This window comes from Acipenser ruthenus, chromosome 20 (genome assembly GCF_902713425.1).
Source record: "Acipenser ruthenus chromosome 20, fAciRut3.2 maternal haplotype, whole genome shotgun sequence".
Taxonomy (NCBI): domain Eukaryota; kingdom Metazoa; phylum Chordata; class Actinopteri; order Acipenseriformes; family Acipenseridae; genus Acipenser; species Acipenser ruthenus.
In genome coordinates, this window is record NC_081208.1 from 8,724,181 (window position 1) to 8,741,173 (window position 16,993).

Below are 16,993 nucleotides of genomic sequence, written 5' to 3' on the forward strand. Positions count from 1 at the left end.
AACCAATAAATATGAATCCTGTTAGGCAGCAGTAACATACCTAGTATATTGTGGGATATATCATTTACAGCTAATATGCAAGTCATACATCAACATCCTACATTTTACTGTATACATTATGTCAACCTATGTAAATAATAGTATACTGCAGAAAACGTCATACATGTTTAAAATAGCTTCAGAAAAGCACGGTATAAAAATGTATAGCACGGTATATTGGCCTACTTTCTGTTTTAGTCAAAAAAGCCTTGATTTGATCCCACTGGAAGGCGTTCGGGAGCAATTTGAAAACAGAGCGTCACCGCACTGGTCATGTGACAGGGGTGTGATCACATGACCGTGAATGCAGGAACGGTGGAATGTAACAAAATATTAATAAGGTAAAGTGGCAACAGAATATTTAAATAATACCGCATATTTCTGTATGATATGTAACTGTTATCATTTGTATTTTGTGACGATCATTTATAAGCAAAATTCACAGCGGCATAATTTAAAAAGAGCAGGAAAAACGTACGTTGCATGTTTTCCGGTGCTGTAAAAAAGTAAGTAAACACTTTTAACAAGTTATGCATGGCTTTTGAAAACGATATTTTGTGAGAATCATAATATAGATATAACAGGATCTAGGGTTGTACAAAAAAACGTGACCTCTGAACAGAAGGGCCTTGTTAAAAGTGTAAATTCTCTTTAGAAATCCCTGTGTTCATGCAATAGGAAATACTGATATATCACTATAGTATTGACAATTCATATTATGCGTCTATTGCAGTAATATTGGGACTTTACCACGGAAAAACTTTAAATAGAAAGCAATATTAGTAGCTAACCAGTGTACATGAAGAGTCAGTCCACGCACTATCACAGTCATCCACAATGTATTAATAGGGCAGCAGTGTGGAGTAGTGGTTAGGGCTCTGGACTCTTGACCGGAGGGTCGTGGGTTCAATCCCAGCAGAGTGACACTGCTGCTGTACCCTTGAGCAAGGTACTTTACCTAGATTGCTCCAGTAAAAAAAAAAAAAAAAAAAACAACTGTATAAATGGGTACTTGTATGTAAAAAATAATGTGATAACTTGTAACAATTGTAAGTCGCCCTGGATAAGGGTGTCTGCTAAAAAAATAATAATAATAATAATAAATATTAATTGGTTTAATTTTGCGGTTGATAACGCAAGTCATGATAATATACTGCTGCTATCTGACCTTGGCAGCACTGTGCACAGATACACAGGTGCAGGGAGGGATGACAGTAACAGTAGTACCGTTATGAAATTCCCCCAGAAAGTTGGAAAGTGCAAAGAATTTGGGGCATATGAAATCTCTATAGCTAAATATGAATGAAAACATGTCTGGAATATTGTGGTTTAGGAGAAAGCCTTGCTTAGCAGGAAACATATATTTTATATATATATATATAAAAAAAAACAGCTGTCACATTATCATTGATTCATTGTCCATTTTTTTTTTTACAGTGTACTTTGAGAAGTAAAGCAGTTTGATGATTGCCTCTTTGCAGGGAGACTCCGCAATGGCAGCACCAAACCCTGAAGGCTGGCCCCAGAGAGTAGCGGCGTTCTCCTGCAGCCCCAGCCATTTCCTCTCCAGCACCACTCCGGAGGACTTCCTGTCTGACCTGCTGCAGGACCTCAAGGATGACAAGGTCAGCGAGAGCACAAAGGTAATGAGGCTCTTTCAGACTCACCTGACTCCTAACGGAACATCCTACAGCCTATAAAGACGTCTCAAAATTAATCACAAAGTTCACTAGAATCAAGTATGCACAGATAACAACAAAAAACAATGCTTGAGAGGCTGGAGTTGTTTTTCTTGTTTTTAATACCATGGTCTAAAAACCTATATACACAGAACACGTTATATCACATTTGAGTCATTTGAAGAATGCTGACTATAGCCCTTTAAAATTTGCAACATTGGTCTTTTTGAGTCCTGTTAATTTCACCAATCTGCTATGGTAAGCCGTGCAGTTAAGGTTACAATATGACTCCATGTACACTAGAACAGTTTAGGACAGTTCAGGCTTTTCAACTCGCATCGCCATGCATGCTGGTATGTTTTACTTGTCTCAGTTACAGGTGTGTTGTTAAATTAATTGGTTCTCTGCATCGCTGAGTCGGAAGTGACATCACTTGGTGCTCATCGGTGGAGGAATTTAACAGCAGTTTGGTGAATCAACAAAGCTGATAATAATAATAGAAAGGTTGCTGCTGCGGCATGCAAGGCTGTGGTTGACCTGTGCGAGCTGAAAGCTTATTGGGACGAAGGTTTAGTTATCTTTAACCGACTATAGGAGCTAGCTTGTTGTTACATTAAAATGTAGAAAGCAGCTAGCCTGCAACTGTAAATATTTATAAATATGAATATATTAATGGATGCACTTTCAAATACAGTTCGCTCACTTTTCGCAACTTTGTAACGTATTTGTTTGAAGTATAAAAGGACAAATAGCATACACGATAATAAAAATAAGCTGTTCTCTCTCTCATTGAATTCTTGTACGTCACCAGCTCAGTTGGCTACTCTGGATAAGTTGGCAAATGTGATATTGTTTATCAATATGTTTATTAGCGCTATTATATGTTTATTAAAAATACACAACTCCATACCCACTTTCAAAAGATTTGGTGTCTCTGAATCTGCAATTACATTGATAACAGTATCTCTGTACAAGACAAACTTCCACAGTGGTAGCGACCATTTTTGTTTTGCTGCAGTTCACCCACTCTCAACCCCGGTGAATCCGTTGCTTCAGCGATGATGCACCGGTGAATTTAACAGTTCGTTGAGCAACTCCTGGTGAATTTAACAATGGTTTGGTGAATCCGCTTTACATCGGTGCATGCAGCGGTGAATTTACCAACGCACCCTACCTTTCACAGCAGGACTACACTTACCAGAATGCACTTGGTTGTGAGTTGAAAAGCCTGAACTGGCCTTCTGTACATGGAGTCCTATGGTAACCGTATGTGCAGTTCCTCACACATTTTAACCTAGAGGCAATATCAAAGAACACATCAATTGTTTTACAGAACCCCACTGTACAATTCCACAGATTGTTGATACCTTCTTACAATAACTGAAAGGCTCTAGTTTGCAGATGAAAACTTGCACATCCCACCCTGCCAATATCAATAAAAGTGCAAAATCAGCCCAATGAGAAAACTGAGCTGGCTTTATTTCATCAACATAAGCATTGTTTTTTTTTTTTTTTTATTACATTGTAATAAACTGCAAGCAAACTTTAGTAATTCTTGGCAACTTTATATTCTTTTTTTTTTTATAAATGAGTGTTTTACATTTAAAATAAATATTAAACAGCTAATACAGCTACTGTGCTATCCTGGCATAGCAATGCCGTAAGAACTCCAAGCTCTCAATGTATTTTAATTTTGAACAATACTTTGCCACAAAGGAACTGGGGCATACATTAACAAATTAAGATTCTGGTCTGTGGCCGTGGCAATTGTGGTTAATGTATATAAATCCAAGTATAATGTCTCTAAAGCAATGCCTTGTCTGACCCATGTCAATATGTCCAATAAAATTAGAAAACAGCAGTATTGTAGTTTAGTAATTGTACAATTAACAACCTAATGAAAACATCAGTAAATTGTCTATAAATAATTATATATAGAGAGAGAGAGATATTTATATATTGTGAGAGAAAGAAAAAACTCACGTACGCTCGCAGACTGCTTTTTATTGTTACTATTGCTACAAATACAAACACAGTATAATCAAGTTTACTTTATATTAAGATACAACAAACCCTATACATAACAATCATTGTCAGTCTCATAGGCAAACACCCCATACTAACGTATTATTTAACCATTTTATTCCATTATTTGGCGTTTAGGTACCAAATGCTATTTGCATGCTACATTAAGCCAGATTAAGATTGGCCATCTGTCTTGCATTATTTTGAGATATGCGTCTGCGGTTCATTGCATTTTGTCTGTGTGATTACTTACGCTTATATTAATGTATTTTTAAAATGTGAACTTTCGTATTATAAATTAGATGTACTTTTAAAACATCAAAATAATGCAAAATTCAGGATGACGCCGTGCTTAATACAGACGTGCTCAAATTTGTTGGTACCCCTCCACAAAAAACGAAGAATGCACAGTTTTCTCTGAAATAACTTGAAACTGACATGATTTCCATTACACGAGAGTAGATGTTAAAACTTCATGCTGATTTGAACTCGGCTCTCGCCAAGATAAGCACCAACTAAGACGTAGCTTTACAGTAAACTAATGTGATCCATATGTGTCTCCATCCATTTACGTTTCCTTCCATATGATGATGTAGATATCCTTCTGTCTGGTGTTAATGGCTGAAGTGTAATGCTGGCTCCAGGGATCAGCTTATTTTGCCTCCCTGGCGCATCAGCACACACAACGGCTGCGATGCTGGCTCCGGGGATCAACCAAAGTGCGGCCTCCCCAGCGCATCAGCATGACAACCGTCTGGATTGAGCTAAGTAGGGTACATCTCTGGGGTTTTCAAGTGGGCACCTTCCATCCTCAGTGTTTCGTCGACTAGCCCACGACACCTCAAGAGGGCTCGACGGTGATTCTGGCGTCCCAGCATCACCCCCCTCCGTCCCCCACTCAACTCAGCCCAGCTTACTTACCTGTCCCCAGCCAGAATCTTTCCGTCTCAACCACAGCCAGTTGCTGCTCCTTTCTGCTGCTTCAGATAAGTTCTTCACTGTGCGACGCAACTCTTGGCCACTGAATCCGACGTCTCTGAGAAACCGGGTTGTAGAGTGTGCCACAAATCCTCGACAACCCACTTCCACTGGGTAAACCCGAACTCTCCATCCTCGCTGTTCCGCTTCAGTGGCTAGTTGAGCATACCGCAGTTTCTTCCTCTCATATGCCTCATCTACAGCATCCTCCCATGGCACTGTTAACTCTACCAGGTGAACAAGGCGTGCTGATCCAGACCACAAGACAATATCTGGTCGAAGGTTAGTGGTGGCAATCTCAGGTGGAAAAATAAGCCGTTGACCAACATCTGCTAGCATTTTCCAGTCTCTAGCAGCTTCCAGTTGTCCTGGGCGAGAATTGGTTTTAACACCTTTTCTTGGTGGTTGCTCTCCTGGGCGGAGGAATGTTGTCTTTTGTGTGTAATGTTTTGATGGAACAGGTGACAACTTATTGGTCATGTTACGCTTGTCTTCCAATGCTAAGGCCAAACATCGCAGCACCTGGTCATGGCGCCAAGTAAACCGTCCTTGGCTAAGAGCCACCTTACATCCTGTCAAAATGTGCCTTAATGTTGCAGGTGATGAACACAAAGGACATGAGGGATCCTCTCCTACCCAGAGGTTTAGGTTCTGTGGTGATGGGAGAACATCATATGTTGACCTGATGAGGAAACTGATCCTGCTCTGTTCCATTGACCATTGACCATTGGCATCCACCATTGTTTATTCCATATTTAATAGAAATCAGACTTTGCTTTTGATTTTTTATTCAACATAATATTGTAAATAATAAAACAAATGAAAATGGCATGGACAAAAATGATGGGACCGCTAACCTAATATTTTGTTGCACAACCTTTAGAGGCAATCACTGCAATCAAACGTTTTCTGTAGCTCTCAATGAGACTTCTGCACCTGTTAAAAGGTAGTTTGGCCCACTCTTCCTGAGCAAACTGCTCCAGCTGTCTCAGGTTTGATGGGTGCCTTCTCCAGACTGCAAGTTTCAGCTCTTTCCATAGATGTTCGATAGGATTCAGATCAGGACTCATAGAAGGCCACTTCAGAATAGTCCAATGTTTTGTTCTTATCCATTCTTGGGTGCTTTTAGCTGTGTGTTTTGGGTCATTATCCTGTTGGAGGACCCATGACCTGCGACTGAGACAGAGCTTTCTGACACTGGGCAGTACGTTTCGCTCCAGAATGCCTTGATAGTCTTGAGATTTCATTGTGCCCTGCACAGATTCAAGGCACCCTGTGCCAGGCGCAGCAAAGCAGCCCCAAAACATAACCGAGCCTCCTCCATGTTTCACTGTAGGTATGGTGTTCTTTTCTTTGAAAGCTTCATTTTTTCGTCTGTGAACATAGAGCTGATGTGACTTGATATAGATATATATATATATATATATATATATATATATATATATATATATATATATATATATATATATATACATTTTTAGAACCCTGAAATCTTTTCGTATTCGAAGTGGGGTTGTCTTGCGAAAGACCTCATCGTGATGCAGAAAATTCACTTAACCTGAACATGATCTGAAGCAGATCATATGAAAACACAGCCTAAAGCGTAGGACACACATGAGTGGCCCAGTATCATGTGGAAAAAGCAGCATTTTGCCGCGCATATCGCTCACCAATTATTTTTATGAGACTGAACTCACGTTCTCACGCAGCGGAAGAATTTTAGAAAGGCAAAATATCGCTAGGCAAGCGTATTTTGCAGCTGAGAGATTTTCCCGTGGCGGCAACTCTAGCCCCAACCAATCGGTTTGGGATTGCATGATACGTCATATCTGGATGAAAACTTGATTTGTGTGATTAATCTCTTATACTACTTCATCACACACAGTAACAAGAAGACATGTTAATCCCAAATTACATTCAAAACATGTTGGCCTGGTTCTGTTTGGTGTCTGTTAGGGGTAACACAGCTCTTGATATTTAATTCTGTAAGAACAGAAAGTTAAGGGAAAAATGAAGCTTTCAGAATCATAAGGCATTTTTTTTATGTATTTAATATTTAATATGTTCTTCAATAAATTAACTGCATATCAATTAGTCTGAAATTCTTCCTCTTCCATCTCATCATCACTGGAACTCCAGTCCATAATTGATGGCCAGTTTGGCTGTGTTGGTAGAGGCATGATTTTCTTTGGAAACCGGCGCTGCATACGCTGTTTTATGTGTGTCCACCAATTTTGCGGTATCACCCCACATTGCTCCCCGCTAGCGGTGCCCAGGCTTAACTCAAGCAGTGAGCAGCGTCGGTCTTCCAATTAAAGCTACAGTACCACATTAGCTGCACAGTACACAACAGAGTACCATTATTTTTGCTGTATTCAGAATAAAATAACACATCAAATAGCAACGTAAATATTCTACATTTGTTTAATTCTAACAAATAATAACATTAATAAAATAATCTGAATATAATCAGTTCATGATGTTATGTTGTTATTTTATAATTATTTTTACTATCACACTTTCTTCTCTTTTTATATTGCAGGTATTAATGCTAGGCCCCCTGCAGGAGCATCCAACTATCCTGTGCCCGTCCCCGCAAGTGGGAGAGCAGACAGCAGTCGCTTTACTGGGCATCTTCTCTCGAACGGCTCACACGCCCAAATCTGTGAATCTCAAGTGCCACCTGATGCTATCCATCACCACCGTATTAATATCCACCTCCTTTGTGAAGCAGGGGGTTAAAGTGGCTGAGGGCTTTCTAGATCTCTTGTTTCAGACAGCACAGGATACAAATGATCAAAAGCATGGTGGGATGTTTAGACCCTTGAGAGCCATAGCGTGTGATTGCCTTAGAGAAATGGAAACCTGCTGCCCAGGGCTGCTTTCCCATAAGCTGGAGGCTCTTTATTCCCTGAAGCAGCAGGAGATGACACCTTTGCACCAAGCATACACTCTCCTGTATGGAGTGGCCCTAAGGAACGCGGTGCATTGCCTGACTTTGCAGAAAGAGGTGATGGATGGAGATCTAAAGAAGCTTTTAGCAAGCAATGAAGGGTTTGCCTGGAAGGCAACAGAAAAACCACTGGAACTGGTTCAATTGACAACAATGAGTCAGATCCCTGTTCTTCCATCCAACGTGGAAACCAAAGAGTTGAAATCAGTTGTTTCCTTGCTTTTAGAGGAGTGCTATCTGCTCACCCCAGTGACGCAGGCCGCTTTGCTTCGTGAGCTGACTCAGGTGGTCTCCATGGTCCAGTCCTTGTCTCCGGCCATCTTCAAGTCTCAGCTTCTTCGTCTCTTTGGGACTGTGGAGATCTCCCTTCTGCACTCCACGCTGCAAATGAAAGGGACCTTCACAGACAGCCTCTTCACAGCTGAGGATGAGAACTTTCTTCTGAAGCGGCTGGTGGGCATGGCCCAGCACCCACTGCTGTCCACCCCACAGAAGCTATTTTATATTGAATGTATCCTCCACTTCCCAGAGAACCGTCCTATCTCCTCCAACGGGGAGGAGAGCTTGCCTGTGTTGGTGACCCCTCGAATGGCCGCCTCCCTTTTCCCCACCGTCTTTAATGACAGCAGCACCATGCTGTCCCGCTTAAACATCCTGAGTCTGGCCTACCTAGAAGCTGATGAAGAGGAAGGAATCGGCTACATCTTTGACCACCTGATGGCTCTCCATAAAATTGTTGACCACCATGGCACCAGAGAAATGACCACCACCTTTTTCAGAGCAGTCTACATCTTTATGCAGAATTTCTACCTCAATGAAAAGTACACAAGAGACTTGATAGAAAGTCTTTCTGAGCTCTACCGGAGCCACTACACCTTGGCCCCTAACTTGATCAACCTGGTGGACTCCACCCAGAAGCTTTTGGAGGACTCCAGCTGGCCCACTGACTTGCTGAAGGCCCTACAGATGTTGATTGTTGAGCTCCCTCTACAGCAGTTGGTCCACCAAAGCCTGCAATGGCACCTGAAGGTCTTAGGCAGGGTGGCCAAAGAGGAACAGGCTTCACAGAGGAGCACAGTGCGCTTCCTGCTCAATCTCCTCATTAACTCCAGCCTTTGTGGACTGGGAGACTGGCGGATTGGCAACGCTGTTCTCTCAGTTTGCCGAAACTTGCTTCAGCACCCTAACCTGGATCAGGTCTTCATCGAGTTGGCCGACCTTCTTCAATTCATGATGCACAGCTTCGAGGACGTAGACATCCAAGATCATGCTCGCTTCTATTACACCCTGCTGACTAACCTTTCCAAGGAGAAGCTCTCAGGGGTCCTGAATATGGGAACAGGTGAGAGTCAAGCAAAAATCAGGTCCTTGTCATCTATCATGGCTGAAAGCGAAGAACTGTCCAGCAGTTTAACTGTCCATAGAACCAGGCAGCCAGTGCTGAAGCTTGTCAAACTTTCTGAAGATGGTATTAGTAAACCTGATCATTCGAGCAGTGGACCAGAGGACAGTACTCCTGATGTAGACCTGTTAAAGGTTTATCAAAACCAGTTCTTGAACCCTGAATTTGCCTCTGTGGTAATTTTGAAATATCATCTAACCTTTGCAGGCGAAGTTGATGCACTATACCATAAACTGTTTTGTATATGTTTGCATTTTGAGCAGACGGACTCTAATTACGAGCGAGTTAGCGATGTCAGTGTGCCGTGCCTCATCTACGACAGGAAGCCTTGTGTGGTTTCCTTGACTCTCAAGCCTTGGAGGCCCTATCCCACGGTTCTTCACGCCAGTGCAATATTTACCACAGAGGATGGGCTTTCTTGGCACACCCAGCTGGATCCGATTCCTATAGGCTTCCCAGACTTGTTCCTGCCCCTCCCTGTGCCTGTCCACTGGTCTCAGGGTTCCAGAGAGCAGCTCTTTCACCAACTCTGGAAGTCCCTGTGTCCAGAAGAGTCCAGCCAGTCTGCCACAAGCTTATTCTGCTTTGAAGTAGGTGAGAGGTCTCTGAGGGAGGTGATCGAGTCCAGCTTTCATAAATACCTGGTTTCTAAGCAATTGAATCCTGAATCTTACAAGGTTCTGCTATTCCTACCCCCTCAGTTTTATGTTTTGCTGAAGATCAAAAATTCAGAGGATGCAGCCATTGTCAGTATCATAACTGACAACTGGAAGCTTTTGCCTTTTATAAACTCCTACATTAAGTGCATCACAGATTATAGTGCTGATCGTACACAGTAATTAGACGTGTAACAATACACTGATGTCACATTATGTATCACGATATACTGTTTGCAATATGATATGTACCACGATATATGTGATGGTCCTGATGGGCTACTTGTACGATGCTTAATAAGATTAAATGAGCATTTAATGATGGACTATTTTGTTAAAATACAAACGTGTAATAAGTTAGCAAGGATGTATTCATACCAACTACAAAACACACTTGTTCTTCATTCAAGAACCACTTGTTGAACTACAATGAGCTATGTTGTTGCTTTTCTGAATCCTGTTACAAAAAAATGTCTTTCTATTATGATACAATATATCGTATAAATAAAGTATCACAATTTATCAATACAAAGTGTTTCGTTACATCCCTAACAATAACCAGTTCTGATCATGTGGAAACATCTGCACTTGTGGACCTCACTGGTGGGCTGAAAACTGAGCACCTTTTTAATATTCTGTGATATTGGCTACGCTGGTTGGATAGTAACAGGGCTGTGATGCATTTGTGAATTGTCTGATGAATCATCAGACGGGAGAAAATTCAGTGCTTCTCTGTAAATAAAGAAAATCAATTTACCTGCAAAACTGTAAAATCTTTTGTTTAATTAGCCAATTGATGTCACCTTTACAGTCACGCCAAAGAATCAAGAAGTGCAGTTAACATGTATTGACTGGTGAAATACAATTTAAAGTTGCTGCAGTCTGTCCACTGTTTTGTCATTTCAAATATTTTCACAAAACAAACATTAAACTTTAAAGCTAGTGTTCAGTGGAAATGCATGTCATGAAAAACCACACACAGTATGTAGGTGAAAAACGTTACGATAAAAGTCGCTGCATTTAAAATATATAAACACGTGACATTTTTGATCCACTAAAATAAAGGGCTTTACATAATCTCTGCAAGTAGGAAATTGCAGTGTCCAGTGTGAAAAAACAACACGAAATAATAAAGTAATATCCAAAGTAGCACTATAGCATTCAAATCTTCAATACAAAAAAAGGCCTGAGTTACAAGCTCTTGCAGTGTCTAAAAAAAATTAAAAATTAAAACCCAAAATATGGACTGTAGTGTAACAGGAAAGCATACTCAATCAGACTGCGGAGTCTATATCATCTGAACCGAAATCTCCAGACTCCACGTCTTCGTCATCTGAACCTTCATCGTTGATGATGCAAGCACTTGTCTGAATCATTAATGCACAGAGCACCTACTTCTAAGCAGTTATTTCACGTGAGCTGTGATTATGTCCCCTCAGGTATTATAAGTTGAAAGTTGGGAGGGGGCGCCATTGTTCAGATCAGGGCGTTGACTCGACAAAATCCGGTATATATATTTTTCTTTCTACACAGCAGTTTTTTTTAACCATTTAAACCTTATTGTGTTGTGCAGGATGTACTATCTTTATTATCAAATTATATGTAATGTCTATGATGGGTTGGTAATTAATGCTCACAGTTGAAGTGGAGGCTACGCTGATGGCTTTTTCTTTTCTACTTACAAGATAAGAGCAAACTGAAAAAGACACTTTGTACACTGCAGGGTTAAGGGTATTTCAGACACAATGTATTGATAAGCAGCAGGACTGTAACTGTATACATTATCAGAAGTCAATATGCCACCTTGCAATGCTGCTGTGTCAGTGTGACACCTTGCAATGCTGCTGTGTCAGTGTGACACCTTGCAATGCTGCTGTGTCACTGTGACACCTTGCAATGCTGCTGTGTCAGTGTGACACCTTGCAATGCTGCTGTGTCAATGTGACACCTTGCAATGGAAAAATCCTAACACTATCAGTGCACTAAAGCTGACATTTTTAAAACAACTTTGAAACAGGCTTTAAAGTTATGAGTGTAAAAAAATTGTCAGGATGTTAACAATGAAAAGAAAAATGACAGGCACGTTATTTAAACAATTGTAGCAACACATGAGGATGTGTAACGCTATATTTTATGGAACCCCGCTACTTACTCTTTAATTGAAGCTTAACATGAACCTTTTTCAATAGGAATAAATTGACAAGAAAACGGTAAAAACAACAGAATGCAGTCAACCTTCAATTCAGCCACCCTTTGTTTTTCACATCTGTACTTTGAAGTACAATGAACATATTTATTATTAATTCTTAGGCATCTCTCTGTTATCATAAGACTTTCTGTGTAGAAGCATATATAAAATGTTTTTAAACAGTTTACTTGATCTTAATTACTACATTTGAAAATATTTACCAATTAAAATACAGTAACACAGAAAAAATATGGACTTCTTGTCTGTCATATTTATAATAATAATTTGAATAGATTATTCAAAAACCATTGCACACAGAAACAAAGTGGTACAGTAATCTGGCGTGTGTGCTTGTAGCTATGGATAAAAAGAAATAAAAAGGTAAAATAAGAACCATCCTTCCGTATCCAGTATAATCCATTGCAAAGTCTGTCTGTTCTTTGTGCCCGGTGCCCGGAGGAGGTTCACTGTGTGAGCCCCTGGAAGTTGGGCTCATTACAGGGGGGCAGGGCTGTCTGCTGGCTCAGCAGCTTGTCTAGGATGCTGATCTCAGAGTCCCTTTTCTCAGCCTCCTCAGAGGGGGTCCAGGACATGTCAAACTGCAGCTTATAAGCACCAAGGAATTTGTGCGGGCAGCTGGAACCCCAATCCTAGAGAGAAACAAACACAGCACATGGAAATAAATAAACCTCTGTGTAATGTAAAGCTTAAAAAATCATTCATGAGAACGTGTGCACGACTGAAATGGATTGAAGTCTAAACTCTGCCACTCCCTTTCATTGGGATTCCAAATCCTGTGATACAGTACAGTTTGGAGAAACAAGCACTGTAATGAGTCCACTGACAGCACAGAGACAGCAGCCTATTGCCATGCTGCCAGAACGACTTGGTTGAAGTCAAACTCCTAGCTGAAATACAATACTTGGGAAGACAAAAGCACTTCTCATACACCAGTAATAGTTAAAATTAGAGAACACATAAAGTGGGAAATCCTAGACTTTGTCTCAATTTGATTCACTTTTTTCATATTTGATACACTTTACTTATTTAAGTATTATCATAATTGTTTTGGCTATGTGAACAAGGTAATGGGGAAAAAGCAAGAGATGGCAATTTGTATGATTGTGTTGAGTTTTAAAGATATAGATATATATATATATATATATATATATATATATATATATATATATAATTTAAATGTCAATAACATACATATCTCTCCGCCAAGGACATAAATAGAAGAAAACAAATATGACTGCATAATTTTAACATGTTTTGGTGAAGTGGTCTTTAATGTATAGCTTTCAATAATCCACAATGGGAAGACCAATTCTAAAGATATAGCTACAAGTTAGACTATAGAAGGACCTTTATTTACCTTCGGGGAGAGGATGGAGAAATATCGTTGACCGGACTCCCGCATGTACAGATAATACATGTTTCCTGGCTTCTTGACTACATTGCAGGCAGCATGGTGAAGTTCAGCATCTTTCTTAGCATCTTCTAGAACCTGTAACACACACACACACACACACAATTGGTTTGGTGTGTAAAGAACCTGACCACATAGGAAATGTACTCCCAATGTTCAGAGGATTCTGCTAAAGCAGCTTTGCAAGATAGATCATCCACATCTCCAAATCGTGAAATGTTTATGGTGCTAATCCCTTATAAAAGCGTACCACAGTGAAAGCATAGCAAAGTATAATATAGCAGAGTAAAGGCATGGTAAAGCATATTACAAAACATTATGGTAAATGCAGATTATTACAATTGGAAAACTGCAGTTACTGTGGTAATATTTGATAAATGATGGATTGATGGATCAGCTGCTTTGAAAAAAAGATGCATTAATGGTAAAAAAGCAAGCATTGCTCCAGTCCTACATGCAACTGAATTTAGTGCACTCCACCTGTGAACAGGTAAACTGCCCCTCCCAGCAGCAGGACCCCAGAAGAACGTTGCTTCATCTCAATCTCACACTGCTGTAAATCTGGATGTAAGACACATACAACTAGGGGAAATAGCACCTCTTACATAAAGCCAACAATAGAATAGTGATTTTTAAAACAGCAGGCCCCATACCTTCCTAGCTTGCTCCTGTAGGTATCGAATTTGATCAGCTATTACTGTCAGTCTGTTGCTTGCATTGGCTCGAATAAATTCATCTGCCTGCAAAACAGGAACAGAGAGATCAGTCAAGCATTATAAGAAACATAATGTCACTCGTGTCCTGTATGCAGTGAAAAACTCCAGCAATATGGCGAGCAAAGTTACACACTTATATCTGAGTCGATTTAATTTAGTAATTCATCAAATGTCCCATACCCAGTACTGGCTTGTTATTGTGTTATGAGCAAGTGATCATGCCCATGCTAAATCTTCTCTGAACTGGATGAGCGAAACTATTTTACCTCCTTTGTTGCCTGGATCTCTCCAAGCAGGCAGTTTCAGATCCAGGGAGATTTACTGGTCACTGGTTGGACAACTTGTGTAATAACTCTGACCTGTAGCCAGATTGCTGGTACCTGATCATTTTCATTAAGCTCCCATATATAATTACAAAAATGTTGCAGCAAAAAAAAAAAAAAACCATGAACAAGTCAAGGTTAAATGTATTGGACTTTATGAAATTAATTTATCAGCTGCCTACAAGGGTGTTAGTTTACTTTTAACGTCCAAAACGTTTAACCTTTAGTATTAAACATGTTTAAACATGTAAGCTTAGTAACCAATCAGAAACATCATAATAATGAGCCCTCTATCACATTGTATACATTTCTGCAACGTGTGTTTGGGTACAACAAAGATACAGCATTGAATTGTATATGAAAAAAGTGAAGAAATATAGAATGTGAAAGTGACACTGTACACTTAATACTTATTAACACCAAGGCAAAATTATAAACGTTTAACACTCTAAACTTGAAACCCTAAACTATTTCACCCCTGCTTTCAGCGAGTGTGTCTCAGAGTCTGGTCAATGTCCCTACCTTCTGTACTTGTTGTGCCAGTGCCACCAGGTCCATTGGGTCCCCCACCCGGTTGGTTTGGTAAGAGCTCACCAGCTGAAGACCAGAGGGATTGGTGTTACTCTCCACCAGGGCAACTTCAAGAAGAGTCAGAGACAGGCAGGACACAGTGGGTTAACAGAAGGGTATGTAAGCCTGTGTTTAAACAGAAGACTTCCTCATCTCCAGAGCCGCAGGCTGTGCAATGGTTAACCCAGGCACACATCCATACACATGGAATCTCTGACCTCACACCAATGCAATGAATACCATATGACTCCATGTTCACAGGGACAGTTCAGGCTTTTCAGCTCACATCGCAATGCATTCTGGTACGTTTTACCTGTCTCTGGTTCCTTTCACTTGTTTAGGACTAAGAGAGCAGTACTACACTTACCAGAATGCATTGTGTGTGAGTTAAAAAGCCCGAACGGTGCTAGAGAACAAACACGATTCTTGCATAAAACAAACCGGACCTGCATTCAGACCCAGCTAATGAACGCAGACGTCTGAAAAACTTTTATTTTTATTTTTTTATAATACACTTCATAGTTTACCCATTGCATTAACCAGCTGACAGATAATGAAAGACATAGTCGTAAATATCAAACATTATTTAAATAATCAAAACAGTACTCAATTCAACAACATTGATTGCCTTTAAAAACCGATCACCGTTGACCTCGTCCCGGTCGAACTCCGTTTGTTAGACTGAGGGTGCCACGGCACGACTCCATAACCAGAATCCACCTATATTACCTAATCTCACCTCAACACTGCTACACTGTACAGCCAAGATGACAGTAAACATGTATTTACATTACCAGTAGTCGTAGTAGGTGTTGTCGACTTCTTTGGTGCACTAACGTTGTTGTCCTTGTCCGTTTCCATGTTCATTACAGAATTTGAAGTAAATATACAAAAAATAAACCTCTACCTTTTTCTTATACCAGTACCGATGAGCAGCTAAGTAATAATGACAGCTGCCAAAATTCTGTATACACATTTCTCACATGGGGCGTTATTACCGAGGTCCTTCACGAAGCCGTTCTTCATTTTGCCTGAAAACAAATCAATGTTAGTCTGTATAGTAATGTTCTATTATGATTTTATATTACACGTATAATTCAAGTTATTAATCTGAACGTGGCATTAACTTGTAGAGCTCAAATAAAAGTGTATGTTGTGGACAAGTGTGGGGGTTTTGGGTGAAGTGTTACTCTGGACACCTATGCCTGTGAAAAATGGTTAGAATGTTACACAAGCACTTATTTAATGCAAAATTCGCCGTACTTAGTGCGAGGGCTACATTGGGCAATTATGTAAAAGTACTGAAACGTTAAAAAAAAAATAGACACTAAAACATCTGACTTCAAAAAAAATATTAGTATGCATGTCATCTAAAAATAATACTGTACCAATAATACTGTTAGGAGCAGGTTAGATGTCCAATGGCCGTGCTGTTTTGATGGGATAGTGTGTGCACTTCTCACCTTATTTACTAGATTTGCCGTCATATTATAGGATAATCATTTTGGACTGAAACAATAGCGCGCCCCTGGTGGGAAACCTGCGATAGCAAGCTTCAGTAAAATCACAGAAGCGGACTCGTAATAGGGGGTAACATGACTCATGATCTAGTCGTAAATGGCAAATTCCCTCAGACTGTAATGTCACAGTAACAAAAGTGTAACTTTTTTAAAAGCTAATTTAAGTCTAGATGTTGTGCAAGAAGTTTAACTTTAAATAAATATTTCAAAGAATGTCCTTGTCCTGTATAAGGTAGACTTGGCAACCCCTAACTCTAAGTCAGTGTTTAGGTGTGAATCCCCATTATTAACAATAGATAATAGCAGTGTATTACAGCTATATGCATCAGTTACACACCGTGGCATACTGATTATTATTATTATTATTATTATTATTATTATTATTATTATTATTATTATTATTATTATTATTATTATTATTATTATTATGTGTTTATTTTCCAGACGCCCTATTTCGCTTTGAGTGAAGGGGAGGTAACACTGTTGTAATATTACTGCAAGTGTTTTGCATA

The 16,993-nt window shown here is 39.9% G+C and overlaps 2 protein-coding genes across 5 annotated transcripts; one reads left to right on the forward strand and one right to left on the reverse strand.

Moving 5' to 3' along the window:
- Nucleotides 1-244: 244 nt before the first annotated feature.
- On the forward strand, nucleotides 245-10,056 carry LOC131698858 (AP-5 complex subunit beta-1-like). 4 transcript variants are annotated; one of them, XM_058993440.1, is made up of 3 exons: nucleotides 245-380; nucleotides 1,477-1,682; nucleotides 7,264-10,056. In XM_058993440.1, exons 2-3 carry the CDS (start codon nucleotides 1,503-1,505, stop codon nucleotides 9,913-9,915), a joined length of 2,832 nt encoding a protein of 943 aa, XP_058849423.1. In that variant the 5' UTR covers nucleotides 245-380; nucleotides 1,477-1,502; the 3' UTR covers nucleotides 9,916-10,056. The 4 variants fall into 4 exon arrangements, with proteins under 4 accessions (XP_058849423.1, XP_058849425.1, XP_058849426.1 ...); XM_058993442.1 differs by having other exon boundaries at nucleotides 1,521-1,682; XM_058993443.1 differs by lacking the exon at nucleotides 245-380 and adding an exon at nucleotides 393-545 and having other exon boundaries at nucleotides 1,521-1,682.
- Nucleotides 10,057-11,950: 1,894 nt separating this feature from the next.
- Nucleotides 11,951-16,413, reverse strand: c20h1orf50 (chromosome 20 C1orf50 homolog). Its single transcript, XM_058993444.1, has 6 exons — nucleotides 16,350-16,413; nucleotides 15,756-15,992; nucleotides 14,914-15,029; nucleotides 14,006-14,092; nucleotides 13,299-13,430; nucleotides 11,951-12,570 (listed from the first exon to the last, which is right to left on the reverse strand). The coding sequence occupies exons 2-6, from the start codon at nucleotides 15,826-15,828 to the stop codon at nucleotides 12,385-12,387; spliced, it is 594 nt and encodes a 197-aa protein (XP_058849427.1). The 5' UTR covers nucleotides 15,829-15,992; nucleotides 16,350-16,413; the 3' UTR covers nucleotides 11,951-12,384.
- Between the last annotated feature and the right edge of the window lie 580 nt (nucleotides 16,414-16,993).

Excerpts from the sequence above, each read along its gene's own strand:
- c20h1orf50 (XM_058993444.1), bottom strand. The coding sequence starts at position 15,828 with ATGAACATGGAAACGGACAAGGACAACAACGTTAGTGCACCAAAGAAG. Across the intron at positions 14,093-14,913 it reads TGGCACAACAAGTACAGAAG|GCAGATGAATTTATTCGAGC; the intron begins GTAGGGACATTG and ends CCTGTTTTGCAG. Across the intron at positions 13,431-14,005 it reads TACAGGAGCAAGCTAGGAAG|GTTCTAGAAGATGCTAAGAA; the intron begins GTATGGGGCCTG and ends TGTGTGTTACAG.
- LOC131698858 (XM_058993440.1), top strand. The coding sequence starts at position 1,503 with ATGATTGCCTCTTTGCAGGGAGACTCCGCAATGGCAGCACCAAACCCT. Across the intron at positions 1,683-7,263 it reads AGGTCAGCGAGAGCACAAAG|GTATTAATGCTAGGCCCCCT; the intron begins GTAATGAGGCTC and ends TTTATATTGCAG.